General features: G+C 38.0%; 1 protein-coding gene and 3 pseudogenes across 1 annotated transcript; all 4 read right to left on the reverse strand.

The window, feature by feature from the left end:
- Window positions 1–3,992: 3,992 nt before the first annotated feature.
- LOC143655283 (cytochrome b-c1 complex subunit 2, mitochondrial pseudogene) lies at window positions 3,993–4,993 on the reverse strand (annotated as a pseudogene).
- Window positions 4,994–7,676: 2,683 nt separating this feature from the next.
- LOC143655284 (olfactory receptor 6E1-like) lies at window positions 7,677–8,606 on the reverse strand. Its single transcript, XM_077126682.1, has one exon. It carries the CDS (start codon window positions 8,604–8,606, stop codon window positions 7,677–7,679), a length of 930 nt encoding a protein of 309 aa, XP_076982797.1.
- Window positions 8,607–8,650: 44 nt separating this feature from the next.
- LOC143655285 (kelch-like protein 7) lies at window positions 8,651–19,413 on the reverse strand (annotated as a pseudogene).
- A 6-nt stretch (window positions 19,414–19,419) lies between these two features.
- The window catches only part of LOC143655286 (olfactory receptor 6E1-like), a 41,591-nt pseudogene continuing 33,655 nt past the window's right edge, over window positions 19,420–27,355 (reverse strand).

Here is a 27,355-nt window from a genome sequence, read left to right on the forward strand (position 1 = left end):
TTGCTTGAAGTCAGGACAGTATCAACTTGGTGGGCAGGGTCAAATGAGGAAAGGACAGCTATTTCCATGAGGGAACTGTCTCTGAGTCCATGCACAGCTGTCATTCTGCAACTCTTTTTTTTCCACTCTTTGCCTGCCCTGTCTTCTCTTAGCTGTTACTATGCTACTTAAATTTAATTTTCTTAGTTAAATCAGTATCCATTAAATGCTCAACTTGCTTAAGTGCCTCCAGGAAGCCAGCAATGAGGAAGTAATGGGCCTTGCCCCTGCAGAGTTCAAAATGTAATATTTTCTCTAGTAACTATCCCATAACCGGACCGTACTATAGTCTGTGGAACCTTTGGGAGGGTATGTTTGCTTCTTGTGTCAGAATTGAGGATAGCTGTAGTGCAATATCTATGCTATTAGAGAACTTTTGTAACAATCCATGGGACAACAAACAACATATGTACTTGGTGTTAGAGATTGACCTGGCATAGTTTTTGTGATAGTCAACCTCGGGGATGGCCCCAGTGATCGCTGCCTGTTATTATTCACTCCTTTGTGTAATCCCTTTTCCATGCATGTGGTTGGACCTAGTGACTAGCTTCTAATGAAAAGAATACCGTAAAAGTGATGGGATGTCGCATTTGAGAATGCTATAAAGAAACTGTGGCTTCTATCTTGCTTTTGCTGTCTTGCTCGCCTAAATGAAGCCAACTGGCATGTTGTGTGCTGCCCTTGGCAAGGAACTGATGTTTCTGGGCAACCGCCAGTGAGTCCCTCAAGCCTATCTACAGGCACATGCATGAGCTTGGATCAGATCCTCCCCCAGGTGAGCCTTGAGATATCTGTTGCTCCAGCCCACACCTTTGCTGAAATCTTGTGAATGATCCTGGGCCAGACGCATTCAGGCAAGCCAAGTCCAAGTTCTTAAAGAAACCATGAGGTCATACTCACTGTTTTAACATGCTAAGTTTAGGGGTAATGTGTTGCACAACACTACATAACTTATCTAGTTCTCTTCATGATTGTAGCCTTTACTCTTGAGGGTCACTGTAGGGCAATGCACGTTGGACTGGTTGCAGATATCCTACATCCTCATCTAATTTTTGATATTGCTGTTTCTGCTGATGAAGGCTTATTGAGCTCTCTTATACTCTGTACTTTCAGTTCCATTTATTTCATTAATGTTTCTCATGTAAACCTACAGAGAATAGTATTTGCTACTTCCTGGATTTGCAATATAGAGACTTCATTGTTCCTGAGGTTAGAGAGAGGCCTACAAACATCAGCATCACAATGTTCTTCTGATCCTTTTGACAGTCCACTTTTTAGAGAATCTGCTTTGGCATAACCTAGGAGGGGAGATGGAGAAGGACTTGCCATTGCAGATAGTTGTGAAGAGTTCCTTTCCAGACAATATGCATGTCCCATGCTTGGTGTGCCCACCACATAGAGTTCTAAATGAGCGCCATCCTGTTACCTCCCAAGCCAGCTTTTCCTCCTGACTCCTCTATTTCTGTGTTATCAACATCTTTCTACTTACCCAGACATAATACCTGGCAGCATTAAAACCTGGGGGTGTTCTTTTTCAATTTTTTTCTTCCAATCACTTTAATCTCTTCAGTATCCAAATTCTGTCAGGTTTTACCTGTGCAGCACCTTATATATTTTTTTCTTGTTCCATTGCCATGGGTACCACTGAAGATTGTATTTACATTACCTCTTGTCTGAAGTATTTTCATTATCATTTCACTTTAATATTTTATTATAGAAATTTCAAACATCTAGGAAACTAGACCCATTCCATAATGAATCTACATGTACTTATCACCTATTTTCAACAATAACCAACTAAATCATTCTTGTTTCACCTACACCACACTTTTATCTCCTCTCCCATATCACTTTGAATCAATCCCAGACGTCAAATATTTCATCTTTTTAATATGGTTAAATATCTTTTATTTATTGACCCTTTGGATTCGGTTTTCAGTGAAGAGTCTATGCATATCTTAGCTCATTTATCTGTTGGTTGGTTTATGTAGTTCATGGATTATAACCTTTTACTTGTTATATGTGTTCTCCACTCCACCCCTTTTCTGCATGCCCATTTGTGATGGTCAGTTTTATGTGTCCATTTGGCTATAGGCTATTGCCTAGGAGTTTAGTCGAAGACCAGTCTAGATGCTGCTGTGAAGATTTTGTAGAGCTGGTTAACATCAGCAGTCAGTGGACATTCAGTAAAGGAGACCGCCCTTGGATATCATACAACCTATAACTTTTTTTATACCACCATTTTCCATTTATTAGCAATAACAGGAAATACCAATAGCACGAATTAAAAGTGAATCTGCACGATGTGTTTTATCCTTACAGCTGTAATAACTAGTAACTAACATGGATTGGAAAGCACTTTGCAAATGTAAAAACTGCTGTACAGATACTTTATCATTATCATCATTAATGAATTAGCCTGATTCCCCCAATTCAAAAGACAGGTAAAGTCAGATACACGGGCTTCAGTGGGGCAAAATGATCACAACCTACAACGTAGCAATGATTCACATGTGTGGGCAATAAATTTTATCCTGCAGAGCTGAAGTTATACACCCTTCAAAATGTGGGAAAATGAAGCTAAAAGCAGACAAAACAGATTTTTTGAGATTTAATACCTTTTTTAAAAATAACAGACTCCTATACCACTATTTTTTGTTTGTTTGTTTGCATGGGCAGGCACTGGGAATCAAACCCAAGTCTTTGGCATGGCAGGCGAGAACTCTGCCTGCTGAGCCACCATGGCCCACTCACTACCTCTTTTATTTGAATCTTTATATAGATAATATAATTAATCAAACTTCTAAATTGACAACCTATAACTTTTGATCTAGAGCTGTCTGCTGATGAAGGCTTCTTTGAACTCTCTTATACTCTGAACCTGACCTCCATTTATTTCATTAATGTTTCTCATATAATCCTACAGAAAATAGAATTTACTACTTCCTGGATTTGGAATATCAAGTCTTCATTATCGATGTTATTAGAGAGAAGCTTGTAAATAATAACATCACAGTTTTCTTCTTAGCTTGATGACAACAGTGATTTTTTTTTGTTTTTTAATTGTATAATATAACATATTACCAAGCAAAGAAAGAAAAAAGCTATAGTTTTCAAAACACTTTTCAACAAGTAGTTATAGGACAGATCCCAGAGTAACAAGAATGATTTTTGAGGAGCAGAATTTTCAGGATGAAATTCTTGAATTGGTTCTGGGGTTTCTGGAACTTTTCTCTAATCTGTTTAGATTTAAGGGCATAAATGACTCTATTTTCAGTGGTGAAAAGGGCACTGATAGTCCACGGCATGAGGTGAAAATAGAAAAATGCAAAATATGACCATTGGATACGTTATTTATGTTTTTATAAGAGGCAAGATTCTGGAGGACCATGTATGTGATACTTTAGTGTCAGACTAATGAGTGCAGTGAAATTGGCTGACCGCTTTGCTGACTTCTGTGGAAGAAGGGGAGAAAGAAGAGGATGAGCTCAGGATTTGAAATTCCCAGCTCAAGTCATTATTTTTTATTTATTTATTTATTTTTGTATGCTGTGTGGCGGGGGTCACATTTCATTCTTTTTTCCATGTGAGTATCCCCTTACTGCAGCACAATTTGTTGAATTTTTGTTTGTTTGGTTTTTCATCTGTTTGCTAGTTTGCCTGTTTGGGGAGTGTATGGGCCAAGAATTTCTCCCACAGGGCAGGTGAAAATTCTACCGCTGAACTACCCTTGCACCACCCCCAGGTCAAGTCTTTAAACAGGATATTTTAGTGTCTTTAAGTCAGCTGGGAGTAACAACCTGCATTCATACAATAAGATATTTCACCTTATTGATAAAACGATCAATGTTTTATTAGAGATTTGACTTTCCAGTGTCTGCTGCTCTGAATTGAGAAAATATTCATCTCTCTTCTTCTTCTCTTCCCAAATTTCCACTTTTTGCCACAAACACTTATTTTCCTGCATTTACTACATCAGCAACAGCTATTGAGTCAATCTGCTGAAGGACTACTGGCATTTGTGAACCAGCAAATGCTGCCTGGGGCCCGACTATATCCAGGAAACCCTCAACAGTCCACTGACATATCCAGTTTTCAGTGCATTCTCGTCAACTGGGACATCTGGATTGGAAATGTTTCCCTGAGTGATTGCTTTTGCTAGGTTATAGGAACCCTTGATAACATTTTGCAGCCTGATAGATCGTATAAAAATCTTGAGAGTCCGGGATGGAATAACTGGCATTGAAAATGGAAATGTGAAATTGCTGGTGAATTCCCTTGTCCACAGCCTGGCATAGGGAGCTGGTGGAGCTGGTGCCCTTTTGGATGTGTGGTCCGGCCCTGAGGACATGCTGGAGAGCATGGAATGCACATTCAGCCACAAGAGCAGCATGGATGAGACTGTCTTCATCCTCTTCTCGAATTTCGCCCCCATGGTACTTGGCCTTTGCACTATCTAACCCAGTTCCACTTACCATGTTGAGAAACTGTTCAGCAAGTAGGACAGTCATGATTGACATGATTCACAGCATGTCAATCAAAGTCATTCTTGCACTTGTAAAATGGTTCTGAACATAGTGAATTACTCCTCTGATGTCCCTGTTCCAATGCTAAAATCAGGACAATACAGAGAATTAGCCAAGACATTACAATAAGCTGCAGCATGTCAATTATCAATGTCTTGAACCTGTGGATTCTGAAAAGCTACAACTTTGTCCATCTTTAGCTGTGACTGAAGAACAGATATTTTCCAAGATGATATTCTGGTACTTTAGTAGTATTGAGCAGGATGTCATTAGAATGGCAACATCACCCTGCAGGCATTCCACAGTATAAACTATTTTTCCCCCTTATTGCATACTTAAATACTTAATTTACCACCAACTGCTTCAATTTCATGGGTTATCTTGAAAGATGAACCCCCATTTGTTGTCAAACTGCATGCAAGATGCATGAAATGACAAGATTCCAATTGTTATGGTCTTGTTTGGAAAGTAAATACAGTTCAAGGAGATGTTTATGGGTATTCAGTTGACCAGGGGTGGACTGAAATAGTGAATTTTATGTTACCTTGTCTAAGCTACAGCTTAATAGTTTGGTCAAACATTGGTCTAGGTGTTGCTGTGAAGGCATTTTGTAGATGTGATTAACATGTATAGTCAATTGATTTTAAGTAAAGGACATTACTCTTGATAAAGTGAGTGGACCTCATCCAATGGGTTGAAAACCTTAAGAGCAAAAAACTGGGGTTTCCCAGAGAGCAAGGAATTCTGCCGAAGACTACAACATCAATTCTTGTCTGAGTTTCACACCTACTGGCCTGAACTAATATTTCTGATTTGCTAGTCCCACAATTGCCTGAGGCAATTCCTTATATATTATATCTTTATACACACACACATACATATATGTTGTACTGGCTTTGTATCTCTAGGAAACCTTGATGGATACACCACTCAACTCCCTTTGTGAAGTTATTTCTTCCCTTACCCTTGGATGGAATCTCAGGCAGGTTCATGACTTTTCTGATGACTTTTTTTTGGCAGATAATGAGATATATTCATTTATCATATATTCTATCCATATGGTGACTCATCTAGTTAAAAATGATGTTCCCCATTCACTGTCAGTGCCAAAATAAGTTTATTTTGTTGTTTAAATTATATAATTAAAAAAAATCCTGAACATAACTTAAAATTAAAACTTACCCCATATTTGAGTTTGCTAATGCTGCTGGGATGCAATACACTTGAGATGGATTGGCTTTTTAAAAAGTTATTTATTTAGCTACAAATTTGTAGTTCCTCAAAGGAAAGACAGCTTGCTTTCATCTGGATTTCTCTGTCACACAGGAAGGCATGGCTATGCCTGGTGGCCCTCTCCCAGCTTCTGGGTTCAAACGGCTTTCCCTGGGGTGTTTCCTCTCTCCATGTCCAGATGTCTGACTCTGTGTCGTTTCTGAGGTGTGCTGGGCTGCTGAGCTCTGCTGGACCATGGTCTGATCTCTCTCTTTTAAGCCTCCAGCTAATTAAATTAAATTCACTCATTGTGGAAGGCACTCCCCTTAGCTGATCACAGATGTTATCAGCCACAGATAAATTTCACACACTGATGATTTAAGCCCATGGCAACAGAAGAGCTGGGCACCATCATCTAGTCAAGTTGACACCTGAACCTAACTACTACACAATTTATCCATCTCGGGTCTGTTTCAGGTGGGAAATATTCAGAAAGAAAGAGTATATGTTGTTAGCTTCACTTTTCCTGAATTTGCAATGTCCTGCTCACCTTACCGTGGCTTCTAAGTTCTCCTGGGATTTGGGGGTGATGTATAAGATACATACTATTTTAATGTTAAAATTCATAGAAATTTCTCATTCCTGTTGACAAAGGGTCTTTCACCTACAGTTGGGTTGGATAAGTGACTGAACGTCTCCTAGCACCAGAATAATCTGTAAAATGATGACATTTTCCATCCCAGAGGATTATTATGAAAGTCAAATCAGATATTTTATGCAGGTGCCTTAAAAAGAGACTCATACACAATAGGTCCTCAATAAATGTTAGTTCCTTTCCTCCTCCTCAATCTGTATCTCACATCAGTTATCAACAAAAGCATTCTTGAAGAGTTTATATTCAAAATGCTGTTACTGCTTTCATATAGCACTAATTACAATATTTAACCAAATGTGATTTATTACTAAAATGGTCATTACTGATGCAGACTAACATAAACAATGGTATTTTAGTAACTGAATAAATGTTAAATAAGTAACCAACTTAACTGACATATTAATTCATTCCAAAGTTGTTATTATTATAAAAATGCCATATCCTAGGAATGTACTAGATGGTATGGGGGATAATATATAATCATGTATGCCATTGGAGAAGTTGAAATCTAATAAAGGAAATAGAAAATATACAAAGGACTATAATTTGTAAGAAAATATCACACACAACCCTTCAATGACAAATTTGAAAACCAGGGGGAAATGGATGAAATCTCCATTTTATAGATAAGAAAATCTCTCTGCTGGGAGAGATTCAGCGACTTATCCAATACGACTAGTTGGTGTAAGAGCCTTTGTCCACAGGAATGGGGAATTTCTGTAAATTTTAATGTTAAAAAATATAAGTAGCTTATATGCAAAATAAGAAGCAATTAGCCTTAGTGGCTTTTGTATTCTTGCTGATATATTTCTGACAGGACTATGGGTATGAGAAGAGGGTCCTGGTAAAGAGGACTGTTCTTTCCTCTTAGGGTGCATAGCCCTCAATCTGTAAATATGGAGCATACAGGTGATCTCTGGCAATGGATTGATGGTTGGAGCTACTGATAAATTACAAAGCTAGTCTCTGTACTCAGAGCTTGAATTTTGTTGAGAAGCCAGGCAACATAGGTGCAAAGAACAGAAAAATTCAAATAGGATAAATAAGAAATGCCTTGAGGGATAAGAGAGCTTCTAAGTTTATGCTGATTGCATGCCGGCTGTCATCTTTTCTGCTGCAGTGAAGACAGATCATCACAGCTTTTTCTGAAAGGGAAGGGCAAAATTCTACACAGGGGACACAAGGTCAGGATATTCCCTGACCCTGGCTAGGAATATAAGCTCTAGCCCCTTATTTCCACAGCTTCATGAGAGGAGCTTGCTCACCTGCTCCTTAAACACCTGTTTCACTTGCTTGTTCCTCAGGGTGTAGATGAAGGGGTTGAGCATTGGGGTCACCACCGTGTTGAGCAGGGCCACCACCTTGTTCCTGTCCTCCCCTTGGCCACCCTTGCCAGACCTGACATACATGAAGATGCAGCTGCCATAGAAGAGAGACACGACAATGATGTGGGAGGAGCAGTTTGAGAAGGCTTTCTGCCTCTCCTTGGCTGAGGGAATTCGCAGGATGGTGTGAAGGATGTGGCCATAGCAGGTGGCTGTCACGGACAGAGTGCCCAGTAAACTGAAGTTGGCCACAACAAAACCCAGAAGTTCTATCAGACTTGTGTCTGTGCATATGAGTTCCAGGAGAGGAAAGTTGTCACAGAAGAAGTGATTAATAATATTGGGGCCACAGAATGGCTGTTGAAATGTGAGAAAACCTGGAACAATGATGAGAAAGAATCCTGCCATCCATGAACAAAGGACTAGTTGGGCACAGACCCTTTTGCTCATGATGGTGGCATAGCGCAAGGGATTACATATGGCCACATACCTGTCAAAGGACATCACTGCCAGGAGATAAAACTCTGTTGTACCCAGGGAGAAATAGAGGAAACTCTGTAGGAAGCAGCCTGGAAGGGAGATGGTCTTCTTTCCAGTCAGGGTGTTGGTGAGCATCTTGGGGAAGATGACCGAGGTGAACCAGATCTCCAGGACAGCGAAATTGCGGAGGAAGTAGTACATAGGAGTGTGGAGGCGCCTGTCCATGAGAGTGATGACCACGATGAGGAAGTTCCCCATCAGTGTGAGGAGGTAGGTCAGGAGAAACCCCAGGAAGATGAGCATCTGCAACTCACAGGCATCTGTGAGCCCCAGCAGGACAAACTCAGTGACACTGGTGCCATTTCCCATGGCTCCTCAGTCCTCTGTGGAAGGTCAGTCAGAGGTGGTCAGCATCAGGAGTTGTGATGTTCTGGGGAACTGAGGACAACCTAGAATTGAAAAGAAAGAGGGATGAGTGTCAGTTTGAACTTAAGGAGTCCTCTATTTCTGTGAAGCACATTCCTTCCCACTGCTAACTACACAGGCTGGTTTTGCAGAGTTCCTGGGGACTCATTTCAATTTTGGCTTTTGGATCTGCCTGTTGGAGAAAGAAGTGATAATGTGTGATGTGGGCGAAGATAGGCTCAACACCAAGAATTATCCTTGCTTGTTTTTCTCAACTTTTGTTTCTCATTCCTCACTTAATTTCTTTTCCTTAGTCATAAAATCTTCTTTCAATACCATTTATTCTTTATTTCCATATTGAGTCTTCATTCAGAAATAATTCACATTTGAGCATAGTACCCTTTATACTGAACATAGCCTTTCACAGCTTCCTATCGTAAGGTAGATTGACTTGGAATGGATGGACACGTTATTGCAGTTTTAAGATTACTTGAATCAAGATCGTTTAAACTAGTATTTGGATTAATAAAAAGGAAGGAGGACGTCTATAATGGAAAAGCACACCTCTCAGAAATTAGAAAAAAAGAAAAATCGAATATATGCGTAATCAGAGTTCCTTTTTAGAAGTTTAGTATTCAACTTTTTAATGATCTCTTCCTAAATACTATTTCCAAATTCCTCCCTCTTTTTATGTTCCCACAAACCCAGAGTTCTAGGTAAAATATACTCTTTGCAATTCTTTGATTCTTGATCTGTTTTCATGTACTGTGTTTTGCAGGTGTTATTTCTTCAGCCTGGAAGCATTAGCCTTTCAAATTTTATTTATCCTTTGAGACTTTTGTTAACAAATGCTGTCTCCTTCATGAAGGCTTCTCCTTTGACTCAATTATTCTTTCCTTTGTATCCTCCATAATTCTGTTATATCTCATATTATTGTGATTTTTTTTGGGGGGGGTGTACTGTCCATGAATCAAACCTGGGTCTCCTGCATGGAAGGCGAGCATGCTACTACTGAACTATATCTGCACGCTGTGATTGTGTTTTTATAGTTGTTTTCATATGTTGCTCATTGAGTCACACGCTTCTTTAGTAATGTTTGTATTTTCTACAGCATCAAGGGCAAGTTTCTAGATAATAAGTAGCTTTAATTATCGTTCATTGAATGAATGAACAACCCCTCAAATATCTTTTAGATGGAATTGCTGGGTGTTTGACACGCAAGTGTCTAAGTACATGTCATTTATGTATTATTTCCAAGGGCATAGAAGCCATGGAGTGTCAGGATGCTAAGTAGTCTGTAGTTGGTCCAAGTTTGCTTTTCTTCATGAGGAGACAGAGGTGTCACCTCACCATCATTCCCTGAAGGGAGGCTCTCCAACTTTAGGTCCTCTAGAATTTGATCACTTAGCAGACAGCGGTCTGGTTGGGTTTGCTGGAGGGCTCCTGGCTGCAAAATAACAACAATAGTAAACTTAAATAGTTCTCTCTTCAGAGTCAGCATCCTTGGAAAAGTCTTTTCTTAAGCATTATCAGCTACTCTTTGTTTATTAGACAGAGCTCAAGAAATAATTTTTTGTCATACTCGGGAATAAATTTAGGTCCCAAAATAGGTACCTAAGAGGAAGGAGATGCCTTGCGAAGATGGGGGCACCAGGGTGATGAAAATGGCATTAAAGGGGAGGATGAAATGGTAAATTTTACAGACTTTCCCTTTTTTATAGTTTTGCTATATTACTCAAAACTATTCCACAGACTACCATTACATACAGCATTTGTTGATAGGTATGAAAGAACACACAAACAGTAGGCCAGCCTCTGATAGAACCATAGGGTATCCTCAGGGGTCATTTTGAGCCTGAGCACTTTCTGATTCATGTGCAGTTATGAAAAAGTGATATCTGCAGTCTAACTGTTTTGTTTCAGGGGGATGCTAGATGGCCCAAGAAAAATTATCCAGCTCTTTCTAGAACAGAAGCAGAATCCAACATGAATGTGATATCCAGAAACATCTGCAAAAAATAAAACAGTCAATTATTTTACCTTGGATGGGATAAATTTGGATAAAGATAGGAATAGAGACTGAGATGGGAAATAGCTAGACATGAGTGGAAGGGGTGAAAAAGGCTTAGGGTTCACACCAGATTATGAGCTGGGTACCAGTGAACCATGAAGAGACACTGTGAGCAGTCCAAGGATACAGTACTTAGACTGTGCTGCTGATACATTCCTATTTTTTTCAATTTCAATTGGGAAGTCACCAGCTCAGGGCCCTTCCAGATATATAGGGTAGTGGGTCATTTCATGTATCCCAGGCTTTCTCCTTTGTATCTAGCATACTTGATGAAGGGGAAGGGGAAGACTTGCCAACAATCTGAATACCTGGACATGGTTGCATCCATCCACTTCAGATGATTCACAGTTTTAATGTTCTGCCCACTGGGAAACTCTCTGACAATGCCCTGGAGGTCTGTCCAGCCACTGCTGGAAGTGTATGCTCTTTTAGACAGTTTTCGTTCACTTAGAAGGAGAATGAGATCTCTCCCTTCTAAGGAAAAGTGTTAAAAATTTTATACCTTCAATTTTCCAAGGGGACAGTTACACAAAGCACAGGGTGGGACATGTTGTAAATCAAACCAGGCAAATTTCCTCTATGCTAATAGTAACTTATAGGCTCTGATGGAATGAACATTGACTTAGCCCCTGCTGTGTTTCAGGATAGATATGGATGATGGTTCTTAAGCTACAAATGAGACCTGATATTTGTCCTTGATGTGCCAGATCTTATAAAGAAACTTAAAGAACAAGTGCTTGTAAGAAGATTTAGAGGGAGCCCCTTGCCAGCCTCTGAAGGTGTAAAGTGGAGATGACCTCACAGAACCTGGGACAGGTGTTTAGCAATCCTCTGGGGAAGTCCCATTCAGGCCATTCCAAATATGCTACTTATAGTAAGATTGTGAATCATTATATTGATATTTTTTGCTCTCCAGTATCTTAGAGCAGCTAGAAGTAAAAACTTAAAATTGTGGAACTGTAACTCATACCAAACTCTGAACTCTGTTCTACAACAATTTTTTGCAATATGCTTTGAAATTTATTGCTTTTTTGTATATATGTTATTATTTTTCGTATGTTGTATGGTGGGGGTCACATTTCATTCTTTTTCCATGTGAGTATCCTATTGTTGCAGAACCATTTGTTGCATTTTTGTTTATTTGTTTGCTTTTTGGAGAAGGGCATGGGCCAAGAATTGAACCCGAGTCTCCCACATTGCAGGGGAGAATTCTACCACAAAACCACCCTCAAACCCCGAATATATGTTATTTTTCACATGCAAAAAACCTCAATTGTGATAAATGCACAGCTGTATTATATTTTAAACCATTTGGATGATTACATATTATGCAAATATATAAAATATATCAATAAAAATAAATAATTTTAAAAAGACCAAATATGCTACTCACAGGATTGCAGAAGATACTTGGTTCTCACAGGTCTTTCTTGGGGTTGCAATATTATCTATCAGCCTGAAATGCAATGCTATTGATGTGAGTTTTTCAGCTCCCATGAGTTTGATGGCATCCTCTAAACATTTTCTTTTTCTGAATGCGCAGCCAGTGTACCTGATTGATTCAGAGTAGGCGAATGGTTTCCTTGCATGGTGTCTGTGTTGAACTTAGAGTTTCTGATAAGTCTAGAGATGTTTTGACAGCTCCCCTTTTCAGCCAGCTCATTTTGGTGAATGCCTTTAAAAAGTACAGTTATCATTTGGAGCAATACTTCTTCATCTTCCTTCTGAAATAACAGGACGATTCTGACTTTTATTTTATCATCACATGGCCAGGCTTAGTGGGGTAATGTTTCTTCTGTGGGCATATGGGATCTAGGTGACAGTGGGTGTGTTATCCTGGAATGGACATGTCTCTTTGTGCGGGTGATATCAGGGTTGAAAGCTTTGGGTTGCAGGTTTGTTTTCTAAAGGGATCTACTCTTCTTCCTAGTTTGATGGGGTTTGGGATCCCCAGAGAATGAGTATAATGAGCCTCACTTGGCCTCTTCCCAACTCTCTTGATTGTTATTTACTACAACTTTGAAAACAAAAGTTTCTCCTGTTTGTTCAGATCCAAAATAATAGTTCCCTTTCAGGTAAAGTAATGAATCCAATTATTCCTCTGAAATTTGGGAGTTATATCTAATGTTTTTATTAGGTTAGGCTGTTAGACTGTTGTATTGTTATAGGATACAAGGGAACATCACAAGTATTAAAGAGCCTTGGCCAATCCTATCTCAACCCCTAACTCACAGAGGCTGGGATATGGTATGAGTTGTGTACTGGTGGAAAGGTCAAATGTAATGTAATGTAAAAGTTGGGATTAAAAGTTTTTTCTTTGCTTAAAAACGTAATAGTATAACACCAACAAATCTTACACTGAAAACGGGTTAAAGTGGTAAATTTTGAGTGATAGCTATGTTAACGTAAAATTTAAAAAAAATGTAAAAACATTTGGAAAAAGATCAGATCCCTCAAGGTATGGTCAAGAGAGGCAGAACAAAGACCGAAGAATAGGCATAGTTCTAAACAAGGATATGCAATTAGTCTCACCAAATAGTTTTTGGTATTTCAGCTTTTAACCTTGTTCATAAGAAAATCAAAGCATATTATTTTAATGCCATTTCCCCTATTATAGAAGTATATACTCTTATAATATAGAAAATCTGTAAACTCTACAAAAATAGTCTTAAAAATCCCTCATCCATGGTCCCAACTCAATTTCCTTAATAGTTTGTAATTCTTTTTTCCTATGTATTTCTTACAAACGGTGATATATCCTATACACCTTTGCTTCTCAAGGCATGGTCTGTAGATCAGCAGGACCAGCATAACTTTTGCTAGAAATGCTATGTCTTTTCCATCACTTTAGTCCTATTGAGTTAGAATCTGTATTTTATGAAGATGCTCAGGTGGTTAGTGTCACATTAAAATTACATATATTCACACATTTTTATTCTGCTTTTTCATTTAAAGTAACAACAGAAGTGTTTTCCATTTTACTAAAAACTCCACATAAACATAATATTAAATGCTGTATGTATAATTTCCTATTATTTGGTTTTTTTTTCATTGTTAAGATAGGACTGGGATATAGGGTGTGAAATCTTGTTGGTTTGTCCAGGTTAGTGTGATGTCTGATATAGCCCAGAGTAATTTGGACTGTGAATAAAGAAGCATTTGCAAAGTCCCCTTGGGGGAATGAGGAGAAAGGAGGAAATATTCAATTTCCCCATTTGGAGAATTTGTGATATTCTCATAAGCAGTGGGCACAACCAAATCAATAGGGTGAGCCCTCGATCTTGGGGTTTGAAATGTAGTCAAATGAATATGAAACATTCCTGCAAGGATAGGCTAAGCCTACTAAAAATTATTTGTAAGTGTCACCCCCAGAGAACCTCTTTTGTTGCTCAGATGTGCCCTTTCTCTTTAAGCCAACTTGGCAGCTGAACTCACTGCCCTTCCCTCTGCATGGGACATGACTCCCCTGGGGTGTAAATCTCCCTGGCAACACTTGACAGAACTCCCAGGATTCACTGGGACCTGGCATAATGGGATTGAGAAAGCCTTCTTGACCAAAAGGGGGAGGAGAGAAATGAGACAAAATAAAGTTTCAGTGGCTGAGAGATCCAAACAGAGCTGAGAGATTATCCTGGAGGTTATTCTTATACATTATATAGATACCCCTTTTTAGTTTATGGTATATTAGAGTGGCTGGAGTGAAATACCTGAAACTATCGAGCCTTGATTCTTGAAGACAATTATATAATGATATAGCTTTTACAATATGACTGTGTGATTGTAAAAAACCATGTGTCTGTTGCTCCTTTTATCCACAGTATGGACAGATGAGTAAAAAATATATATGGATAAAAAAATAAATAATACGGGGGATGGGGTAAAATAAATTGCGTAGGTTGAAATACTAGTGGTCAGTGAAAGGGGAGAGTAAGGAGTAAGGGATGTATGAGTTGTTTATTTTTTCCTTTTATTTCTTTTTCTGGAGTGATGCAGATGTTCTAAAAATGATCATTGTGATGAATATACAATTTTGCATGATATCATGAGCCATGGATTGTACACCATGTATGGACTCTATGTGTGTGAAGATTTGTCAATAAAATATAAAAAAAAATAGGACTGGGATAAACACCTTTGTATAAACAGCATTTTCCATGTTTGAGATATTTTCTTTGGGACGTATTCCTAGAACTGAGATTACTAGCTCAGAGGGATTTAAAGTTGTTAAGGTGTTTGATACATTTGAAATTGACATAAACTGTTCGAAAGGCACTTGTTATAGAATAGTGCTTTACATCTGGGGCTAGGTAGAGATCATTGGATGGAATTGTGTGGTAAAAATTTTCAAGCCACCATGTAACTCCTGACCACCTATTTCTTGAGGTGGAGAATCAGTGGTAAGGAAGAAAAATATGGGCTTTGGAGCAGTGGTATGCTGGTAAATGTTTTACAACAGGCATTTAGGGGGAAAAAAGGCAGCCTGTTTTGTACTGTTTGCCAATTTCCATTGTGTAAATACTCCCACTAAGGCCAATTTTAAGGAACTGGTATGATATCATTGAACACAGAGTTGGGAAGAGATATGCACACTGACTCATGAAATCTGGCAGGAGCTGGCTTTTGCCCATGACTGGCCCATCTTCAAGGCATGGCATGGCACACCACCACGTCTCTTATGTATTTGTTTGCAAGTATTTATTTATTCCTTTCATCCCCATTCTGAACTCTCCTTCCTCTGCCCCATGGGAAGTCACTCCAATTGAAGTTACATGTGTCCATGTAAAATATAAACTATATATAGTTTTGGGTATATAATTATATTTTATGTAAGTGTTATAGTTCTTTCTCTTACTCTTTTTACCCTGCAGTATACTCTAAAGATCTATCTCTATGTGTACTTCTAGTTTTTTGCTTCTAACTGCTGCATAGTATTCTAAGATGTGCATCACCACATTTTATTGATCCATTTCCCCCAATGATGGTCAACTGTATTGCCATCAATAACTTCCTGTACCACAACTTCCTGCTGCCACAATGTTGTCACAAACATGTTTATATAAGGAGCTTTATGGATGTGTGAAAATTTCCCTGGAATATGTACATAGGTGTAGGATTGCTGGGCTGAAGGGTATACATATACCTAAAGTGTCTAAGTACTACGAGGCTATATTTCTGTCTCTAGGGTGAGGCTATTCTCTTTATTGCCTTGCTGGTGTAGACTAGATTAGAACAGAATCATAGCTGTATTCAAACTTATTATCTTCATTAATTTTCATTAGGCTGTTGATGACATTGGTGGTATGAGATAATGAATTTATATAAATGCATATGCAGCTTTCTTATCATCACAGTCGACTTTTCCCCCCCTTTTTGTTAAATATAACATATATAGAAAAAACCAATAAATTTCAAAGCACATTCAGCAATTAGTTGTAGAGCAGATTTCAGAGTTTGATATGGGTTATAAATCCACAATTTTAGGTTTTTATTTCTAGCTGCTCTAAGATACTGGAGACTAAAAGAAATATCAATATAATGTTTCAGTAATCATACTCATTTGTTAAACTGTACCTTCTCTGTATAACTCCACCATGTCCTTTGATCTTTTCCCCACTTTTAGGGGTATTTGGGCTATGGCCATTCTAAGTTTTTCATGTAGAAAGGGGCTGTCGATAATCTAGGATGAGGAATGGACTAGTTGATGTTCTGGAGAGGCTGGCCCCTCTAGGTTTCAGGACTTATCTGGTCTAGGGACCCGTCTGGAGGTGTAGGTTTCTAGAAAGTTATTCTAGTGCATGGGATCTTTGTAGAATTTTATATATCCCCTAGGTGTCCTTTAGGATTGGCTGGAATGGTTTTGGTTGGAGTTTGGCAAGTTCTGGTAGGCAGCAATGTCTAACTGAAGCTTGCGTAAATGTGACCTCCAGAGTAGCCTCTTGACTGTATTTGAGCTCTGTCAGCCACTGATATCTTATTTATAATACTTCTTTCCCCCCTTTTGGTCAGGATGGCATTGTTGAACCCACTGTGCCAGGGCCAGGCTCATCCCTGAGAGTCATCTCCCACACTGCCAGGGAAACTTTCACCCCTGAATGTCATGTCAATGTAGTGGGGAGGGTAATAATTTCACTTGCAGAATTAGGCTTAGAGAGAGAGGCCACATCTGAGTAACAAAAGAGGTCATCTGGAAGTAACTCTTAGCATACCTATAGGTAGCTAAGCTTCTCTGTTACATACATAAACTTCACAAGTGTAAGCCTCAAGATCAAGGGCTTGGCCCATTGATTTGGGTGCCCCTAATGTTTGATACAGTATCAGGGGATTCCCTAATGGTAAAGTTTAATAGTTCCGTATTTTTTCTCCTATCCCTCAAGGACTTTGCCAATACAAAATATGCAGCTTTTAAAACCTATGTCTTGCATTTTTCCAGGATATTTCCCCAAATTTTAGCAGAAATGCTAGCAGTATCTATATGGGAAAGAAACAGAATGAAAATATTCTTGAGCAATTCCTAGCAGGTACTGCTGCCATGTCTGATGGTGTCAGGGGTTTTCCAAGGTAGGACATTAAATGGACTCTTCCACTCAGTCAAAATTGGGTATATTTGGAGCAATGAGTTTTGTGACATTGGGCTGCCTTATTATGAAATTCTTTTGGCTCAAAGGCTAGCAAAAGGGGGTGTAAGGGTAGTTTATTGGTAGAATTCTCGCCTGCCATGAGGGAGACCCAGGTTTGATTCCTGGCCCATGCACTTCCCAAAACGAAGAAAGAAACCAACAAAAACAAACAAACAAAAATTCAACAAATGGTGCTGCATTAATGGAATACTAACATGGAAAAAGAATGAAATGTGGCCCCGCCATACAGCATTCAAAAAAAAAAAATATCTAAACCATGCAAAAGCAGTTCAGCTGCTTATAAAGAAAGAAAAAGGGTAGCCAAGAGAAGCTGCAAGGAAGGAGGTTTCCCAAGGACTGAGTTCCTTTACTTCCTCTCATTCTTTTTTTTTTCCTCCCAAGTCTGGGAGGAGCCTTAGATGCTGAGTCTTCAAATGCTTTCTGTTTTTAATGTTTTTCATATGCACCTATGTCTTACTCTGATCCTGTATCTTCTAAAGGTTATTTAGTCTCTCTTAAGAGTTCTTTGACCAGCAGTTAGTTGTTTTGTACTTACTATGTTTCGGACACTGTGGTAGACACTGAAACTAATGGTGGTGAAATACAGTGAACCATCAGTCTTTCATCATAGTGTCTTAATTTATGAAAAAGTCTTTTTATTTATTTATTTATTTATTTTATTTTTAAGACTTGAGAACTTTATTTTGAATTATAAAAAACCAAGCCAAATTAGGGAAGACAGCATCTTAGAAAAAAAGGAAAGTAAAATTAACAAAATGAAAAATTTTAAGACTTCTTGCAGAACCATGGGGAGGCAATCGAATCTGAACTTAAGATGATCAAATTAAAAGTCCTTTGTCGTAGCCATTATCTGATTTACATTTGTTTCTAAGGACTTTTTTTTTTTTTAAATCACAGAACTATGGTGATGATCCTCATAGAAAGCAGGTTTATGCAGATGCCAGAACATTTCTAGAAGTACTTTCATGATAAACACATAGAAATATTTTAGGCTTCATTCATTTCGGAAGATCACAAAGAATGCTCGCCCAAAGGAGCCAGGAAAACTTGGGCACCAAGCTAGATTCTGTATGGAGGAGTTGTGGATCTTAAGTCATTAGATTCTCAGGAACTTGACTTCCTTACCTTTGGGTTAAAATATCTACAGGACTGTGGTTGAGAGCCTCCAAAAAGGGCCATAGGGTAGTCACGTTTCTTTCTTCTAGGTCTTGTGCCTTCTACCAATTCTTCTCTGTCCTCTGGAGACAGTAGATGATGCCTCATTCCACTTACCACCATCTTAAGGCATTCAGGATTGTCTTGAATAAGTGGTTCAGCTTGTACCGTTTAACTTAAGAAATTCTTTGATATATGAGGAAACCTGACTTTAGCAAGGATATCAACCATAAATGGCTGGCGATTAGGTTCATCGCATTTCAACCACCTGACTGCAGCATCACAAACCTGATCTTCTGCTCTTACAGTCAGAGTGTCCTGGTTGAGGAGATGTGTTACCCGCTTAACATCAAGTTGGAGAAGCTCATCAGTTTTGTAAACTTCAGTAAAATGCTGATGAATAAAGTCATCTGCAGTTGCTTTCGATTCAGGACAGTCCAGACACTCTGCTAGAACACTTATACCAAGACAATTTGAGGCATCAACTTGTTCTTTCAAAAAAATCAACACACATTTTCTTCACAGGTTCAATCTGGTACTGGTTTGCTGCATCTAACAAAGACTGTACATTGTTGCTATTCACAGAAATTCTTGCAGTATAAGCAAACTCCACAAGTTGTTCAATAATGTCAGGTTCAGCATCTTTGAGTTCTACTTCAAAGGACTTTGATTCAACCATGTTAGCTGTGAACATTAAGTTAAAAGAATGACTGGCTGCAGCAAGGACAACACGATGAGCAGGTATCTTTCTGTCCTGGACCATGAGGATCACATCACACCAAGTTTTCTGTTTCCTCATGCTATTCATCACTCCCATGAAGCCCGCCAACAATTGAGCTTCTTCTCGAGCAGCAAGTTTCTTCTCAGTCTTTTTCTTGCTGCTTTTCTCCACCCCGGAGGCTGCCATCCTCCCTCAGCTCGGTTCAGGCTCGCCGGGCCGTGCCAGAGGCTGCACGCTCGGGTCTCCCTGAGGCTTCTGTTTAGCAAACACGACCGCCGGGACGGCGACCGCAGCGTCCTGCTCCACTGCGAGCCGGAGAGCAAACTGCGACTGTTGTCGAGGGGCGGCAGCGGCGACGGCGGCTCGGCCACTCACGAAAAAGTCTTTTAAACTCACTGTCCTCACTTCTTCACCTTTTATTCACTCCTGATTCCTGGTCCTCCACAGAGTTTTGTTCTTTCTTTTTTCATTCCCCCTTGGGTCCTTGTCCATGCTTACACCATGAACTCTTACCACTGTCTTGATCGTTCAATGTATATTATGAGCCCATGCATCCTCTTTTCTTTAAATATGTATTTTTGTCATAAACCTTAACAAACAAACATACAAATGTTCTTGACATACATACATTCTATACATGGTGTACAATCAATGGCTCACAATATCATCACATTGTTGTGTATTCATCACTATGATCAGTTTTTGAACATTTGCATCTCCCCAGCTAAAGAAATAAAAATGAAAAAAGAAAAAACTCATACATACCGTACCCCTTACCCTCCCTTTCATTGACCACTAGTATTCCAATCTACTCAATTTAATTTAACCTTTGTTCCCCCTATTATTTATCCATATTTTATCCATATTTTTTACTTATCTGTCCATACCATGGATAAAAGAAGCACCAGACACAGATTTTCACAATCACACAGTCACATTGTAAAAGCTGTATCATTATGCAATTATCTTCAAGAAACATGGCTACTGGAACAGAGCTCCACAGTTTCAGGTACTTCCCTCTAGCCACCAAATGCACCATAAACTTAAAAAGGGATATCTATATAATGCATAAGAATAACCTCCAGGATAACCTCTTGACTCTGTTTGAAATCTCTCAGACCGACACTTTATTTTGTCTCATTTCTCTCTTCTGCTTTTTGGTCAAGAAGGTTTTCTCAATCCCTTAATGTTGAATCTCACCTCATCCAAGGATTTCTGTCCTATGTTGCCGGGGAGGTTTACATCCCTGGGAGTCATGTCCCATGTAGAGGGGGAGGAGGGCAGTGAGTTCGCTTGCTGTGTCAGCTTAGAGAGAGAGAGGCCACATCTGAACAACAAAAGAGGTTTTCTGGGGGTGACTCTTAAGCCTAATTTCAAGTAGGCTTAGCTGATCCTTTGCAGGGATAAATTTCATAAGGGTCAACACCAAGATCAAGGGCTTGGCGTAATGATTTGGTTGTCCTGCCTGCTTGCGACAATATCAGAAATTCTCCAAATGGGGAAGTTGAAATTTTTGCCCTTTCTCCCCATTCCCCCAAGGGGACTTTGCAAATACTTCTTTATTCACTGTTCAAATCACTCAAGGATTTATCGGGGCATCACACTAATAACAAACCAACAAAATCTCATGCCCTATTCAAGGTTCCATGTGCTGTGGTGTTCAATTAAAATGAACATACAAGTTAAATGAAGAAATGCACTAGTCCAGGTGTAAATATTGCACCAAATAAACATTTCTCACTTTAGTCTCAAACAGAAGTTGAAGTTTTAAAATGTGAATGACCATCTATTTTCAGCACCCTGCAATACTGACATTCCTTTGTATTTCCTCATGCAAAAACATTTTTTAAATTTGTACATTTAATCACTATCATTGTATATGCTAAGCATTCCTAAATTATACCATCTCAGTCTTTATCATCTATATTTCCTTCCGGTTTCATACGTGCCCCCAATCCTTCTCCCTCTATCATTCTTACATTCAGCTTCATTCAGTGTGCTTACATTATGATGCTGTAATCAGGTAGTATTGTGTTATCCATTTCTGAATTTTTACAAGCAGTCCTGTTGCACAATCTGTATCCCTCCAGTACCAATTACCTAATCTCTACCCTATTTCTATCACCTGATAACCTGTGTTTGTGTATTCATTTATTTATTTATTAAACATAACCCCATAAAAGCACAAATATTCTTACCATATGATCATTCTATTCTTGGTTTATAATCAATAACTCACAATATCATCACATAGTTGTATATTCATCGTCATGATCATTTCTTAGAACATTTACATCAATTCAAAAAAAAGAAATAAAAATAAAACAGAAAAAATTTCATACATACCATACCCCTTACCCCTCCAATTTATTGATCACTAGCATTTCAATCTCCTAAATTTATTTTAACATTTGTTCCCCCTATTGTTTATTTATTTATTTATTTATTTATTTTTTCTTTTTTTTATTAATTAAAAAAAGAATTAACAAAACAATTAGAAATCATTCCAATCTACATGTACAATCAGTAATTCTTAATAACATCACATAGTTGCATATTCATCATTTCTTAGTACATTTGCATCGATTTAGAAAAAGAAATAAAAAGACAACAGAATAAGAATTAAAACAATAATAGAAAGAAAAAAAAACAAAAAAAACAAAAACAAAAAACCTATACCTCACATGCAGCTTCATTCAGTGTTTTAACATAATTGCATTACAAATGGGTAGTATTGTGCTGTCCATTTCTGAGTTTTTATATCCAGTCCCGTTGTACAGTCTGTATCCCTTCAGCTCCAATTATCCCTTCTCTCTTTTTTTTTTTTTTTAATTAACGGAAAAAAAGAAATTAACCCAACATTTAGAGATCATACCATTCTACATATGCAATCATTAATTCTTAACATCATCACATAGATGCATGATCATCATTTCTTAGTACATTTGCATTGGTTTAGAAGAACTAGCAACATAATCGAAAAAGATATAGAATGTTAATATAGAGAAAAAAATAAAAGCAATAATAGTAAAATCAAAACAAAACAAAACAAAACAAAAACCTATAGCTCAGATGCAGCTTCATTCAGTGTTTTAACATGATTACTTTACAATTAGGTATTATTGTGCTGTCCATTTTTGAATTTTTGTATCTAGTCCTGTTGCACAGTCTGTATCCCTTCAGCTTCAATTACCCATTGTCTTACCCTGTTTCTAACTCCTGCTGAACTCTGTTACCAATGACATATTCCAAGTTTATTCTCGAATGTCCGTTCACATCAGTGGGACCATACAGTATTTGTCCTTTAGTTTTTGGCTGGATTCACTCAGCATAATATTCTCTAGGTCCATCCATGTTATTACATGCTTCATAAGTTTATCTTGTCTTAAAGCTGCATAATATTCCATCGTATGAATATACCACAGTTTGTTTAGCTACTCTTCTGTTGATGGAGATTTTGGCTGTTTCCATCTCTTTGCAATTGTAAATAATGCTGCTATAAACATTGGTGTGCAAATGTCCGTTTGTGTCTTTGCCCTTAAGTCCTTTGAGTAGATACCTAGCAATGGTATTGCTGGGTCGTATGGCAATTCTATATTCAGCTTTTTGAGGAACCGCCAAACTGCCTTCCACAGTGGTTGCACCATTTGACATTCCCACCAACAGTGGATAAGTGTGCCTCTTTCTCCGCATCCTCTCCAGCACTTGTCATTATCTGTTTTGTTGATAATGGCCATTCTGGTGGGTGTGAGATGATATCTCATTGTGGTTTTGATTTGCATTTCTCTAATGGCCAGGGACATTGAGCATCTCTTCATGTGCCTCTTGGCCATCCGTATTTCCTCTTCTGAGAGGTGTCTGTTCAAGTCTTTTTCCCATTTTGTAATTGGGTTGGCTGTCTTTTTGTTGTTGAGATGAACAATCTCTTTATAAATTCTGGATACTAGACCTTTATCTGATATATCATTTCCAAATATTGTCTCCCATTGTGAAGGCTGTCTTTCTACTTTCTTGATGAAGTTCTTTGATGCACAAAAGTGTTTAATTTTGAGGAGTTCCCATTTATTTATTTCCTTCTTCAGTGCTCTTGCTTTAGGTTTAAGGTCCATAAAACCGCCTCCAGTTGTAAGATCCATAAGATATCTCCCAACATTTTCCTCTAACTGTTTTATGGTCTTAGACCTAATGTTTAGATCTTTGATCCATTTTGAGTTAACTTTTGTATAGGGTGTGAGAGATGGGTCTTCTTTCATTCTTTTGCATATGGATATCCAGTTCTCTAGGCACCATTTATTGAAGAGACTGCTCTGTCCCAGGTGAGTTGGCTTGACTGCCTTATCAAAGATCAAATGTCCATAGATGAGAGGGTCTATATCTGAGCACTCTATTCGATTCCATTGGTCGATATATCTATCTTTATGCCAATACCATGCTGTTTTGACCACTGTGGCTTCATAATATGCCTTAAAGTCAGGCAGCGCGAGACCTCCAGCTTCGTTTTTTTTCCTCAAGATGTTTTTAGCAATTCGGGGCACCCTGCCCTTCCAGATAAATTTGCTTATTGGTTTTTCTATTTCTGAAAAATAAGTTGTTGGGATTTTGATTGGTATTGCATTGAATCTGTAAATCAATTTAGGTAGGATTGACATCTTAACTATATTTAGTCTTCCGATCCATGAACACGGTATGCCCTTCCATCTATTTAGGTCTTCTGTGATTTCTTTTAGCAGTTTTTTGTAGTTTTCTTTATATAGGTTTTTTGTCTCTTTAGTTAAATTTATTCCTAGGTATTTTATTCTTTTAGTTGCAATTGTAAATGGGATTTGTTTCTTGATTTCCCCCTCAGCTTGTTCATTACTAGTGTATAGAAATGCTACAGATTTTTGAATGTTGATCTTGTAACCTGCTACTTTGCTGTACTCATTTATTAGCTCTAGTAGTTTTGTTGTGGATTTTTCCAGGTTTTCGACGTATAGTATCATATCGTCTGCAAACAGTGATAGTTTTACTTCTTCCTTTCCAATTTTGATGCCTTGTATTTCTTTTTCTTGTCTAATTGCTCTGGCTAGAACCTCCAACACAATGTTGAATAATAGTGGTGATAGTGGACATCCTTGTCTTGTTCCTGATCTTAGGGGGAAAGTTTTCAATTTTTCCCCATTGAGGATGATATTAGCTGTGGGTTTTTCATATATTCCCTCTATCATTTTAAGGAAGTTCCCTTGTATTCCTATCTTTTGAAGTGTTTTCAACAGGAAAGGATGTTGAATCTTGTTGAATGCCTTCTCTGCATCAATTGAGATGATCATGTGATTCTTCTGCTTTGATTTGTTGATATGGTGTATTACATTAATTGATTTTCTTATGTTGAACCATCCTTGCATACCTGGGATGAATCCTACTTGGTCATGATGTATAATTCTTTTAATGTGTTGTTGGATACGATTTGCTAGAATTTTATTGAGGATTTTTGCATCTGTATTCATTAGGGAGATTGGTCTGTAGTTTTCTTTTTTTGTAATATCTTTGCCTGGTTTTGGTATGAGGGTGATGTTGGCTTCATAGAATGAATTAGGTAGTTTTCCCTCCACTTCGATTTTTTTGAAGAGTTTGAAGAGAATTGGTACTAATTCTTTCTGGAACGTTTGGTAGAATTCACATGTGAAGCCATCTGGTCCTGGACTTTTCTTTTTAGGAAGCTTTTGAATGACTAATTCAATTTCTTTACTTGTGATTGGTTTGTTGAGGTCATCTATGTCTTCTTGAGTCAAAGTTGGTTGTTCATGTCTTTCCAGGAACCCGTCCATTTCCTCTAAATTGTTGTATTTATTAGCGTAAAGTTGTTCATAGTATCCTGTTATTACCTCCTTTATTTCTGTGAGGTCAGTAGTTATGTCTCCTCTTCCATTTCTGATCTTATTTATTTGCATCCTCTCTCTTCTTCTTTTTGTCAATCTTGCTAAGGGCCCATCAATCTTATTGATTTTCTCATAGAACCAACTTCTGGTCTTATTGATTTTCTCTACTGTTTTCATATTTTCAATTTCATTTATTTCTGCTCTGATCTTTGTTATTTCTTTCCTTTTGCTTGCTTTGGGATTAGTTTGCTGTTCTTTCTCCAGTTCTTCCAATTGAACAGTTAATTCCTGCATTTTTGCCTTTTCTTCTTTTCTGATAAAGGCATTTAGGGCAATAAATTTCCCTCTTAGCACTGCCTTTGCTGCATCCCATAAGTTTTGATATGTTGTGTTTTCATTTTCATTTGCCTCGAGGTATTTACTAATTTCTCTTGCAATTTCTTCCTTGACCCACTCGTTGTTTAAGAGTGTGTTGTTGAGCCTCCAGGTATTTGTGAATTTTCTGGCATTCTGCCTATTATTGATTTCCAACTTCATTCCTTTATGATCCGAGAAAGTGTTGTGTATGATTTCAATCTTTTTAAATTTGTTAAGACTTGCTTTGTGACCCAGCATATGGTCTATCTTTGAGAATGATCCATGAGCACTTGAGAAAAAGGTGTATCCTGCTGTTGTGGGATGTAATGTCCTATAAATGTCTGTTAAGTCTAGCTCATTTATAGTAATATTCAGATTCTCTATTTCTTTATTGATCCTCTGTCTAGATGTTCTGTCCATTGATGAGAGTGGGGAATTGAAGTCTCCAACTATTATGGTATTTGTGTCTATTTCCCTTTTCAGTGTTTGCAGTGTATTCCTCACGTATTTTGGGGCATTCTGGTTCTGTGCATAAATATTTATGATTGTTATGTCTTCTTGTTTAATTGTTCCTTTTATTAGTATATAGTGTCCTTCTTTATCTCTTTTAACTGTTTTACCTTTGAAGTCTAACTTGTTGGATATTAGTATAGCCACTCCTGCTATTTTCTGGTTGTTATTTGCATGAAATATCTTTTCCCAACCTTTCACTTTCAACCTATGTTTATCTTTGGGTCTAAGATGTGTTTCCTGTAGACAGCATATAGAAGGATCCTGTTTTTTAATCCATTCTGCTAATCTATGTCTTTTGATTGGGGAATTCAGTCCATTAACATTTAGTGTTATTACTGTTTGGATAATATTTTCCTCTGCCATTTTGCCTTTTGTATTATATATATATCATATCTGACTTTCCTTCTTTCTACACTCTTCTCCATACCTCTCTCTTCTGTCTTTTTGGTTCTGACTCTAGTGCTCCCTTTAGTATTTCTTGCAGAGCTGGTCTCTTGGTCACAAATTCTCTCAGTGACTTTTTGTCTGAGAATGTTTTAATTTCTCCCTCATTTTTGAAGGACAATTTTGCTGGATATAGGAGTCTTGGTTGGCAGTTTTTCTCTTTTAGTAATTTAAATATATCATCCCACTGTCTTCTAACCTCCATGGTTTCTGCTGAGAAATCTACACATAGTCTTATTGGGTTTCCCTTGTATGTGATGGATTGTTTTTCTCTTGCTGCTTTCAAGATCCTCTCTTTCTCTTTGACCTCTGACATTCTAACTAGTAAGTGTCTTGGAGAACGCCTATTTGGGTCTAATCTCTTTGGGGTGCGCTGCACTTCTTGGATCTGTAATTTTAGGTCTTTCATAAGAGTTGGGAAATTTTCAGTGAAAATTTCTTCCATTAGTTTTTCTCCTCCTTTTCCCTTCTCTTCTCCTTCTGGGACACCCACAACACGTATATTTGTGCACTTCATATTGTCCTTGAGTTCCCTGATACCCTGTTCAAATTTTTCCATTCTTTTCCTGATAGTTTCTGTTTCTTTTTGGAATTCAGATGTTCCATCCTCCAAATCACTAATTCTATCTTCTGTCTCTTTGAATCTATCATTGTAGGTATCCATTGTTTTTTCTATCTTTTCTACTTTGTCCTTCACTTCCATAAGTTCTGTGATTTGCTTTTTCAGTTTTTCTATTTCTTCTTTATGTTCAGCCCATGTCTTCTTCATGTCCTCCCTCAATTTATCGATTTCGTTTTTGAAGAGGTTTTCCATTTCTGTTCGTATATTTAGCATTAGTTGTCTCAGCTCCTGTATCTCATTTGAACTATTGGTTTGTTCCTTTGACTGGGCCATATTTTCAATTATTTGAGTGTGATCCGTTATCTTCTGTTGGCGTCTGCGCATTTAGACAGAT

This window comes from Tamandua tetradactyla, chromosome 14, assembly GCF_023851605.1.
Source record: "Tamandua tetradactyla isolate mTamTet1 chromosome 14, mTamTet1.pri, whole genome shotgun sequence".
In the NCBI taxonomy this organism is placed as follows: Eukaryota; Metazoa; Chordata; class Mammalia; order Pilosa; family Myrmecophagidae; genus Tamandua; species Tamandua tetradactyla.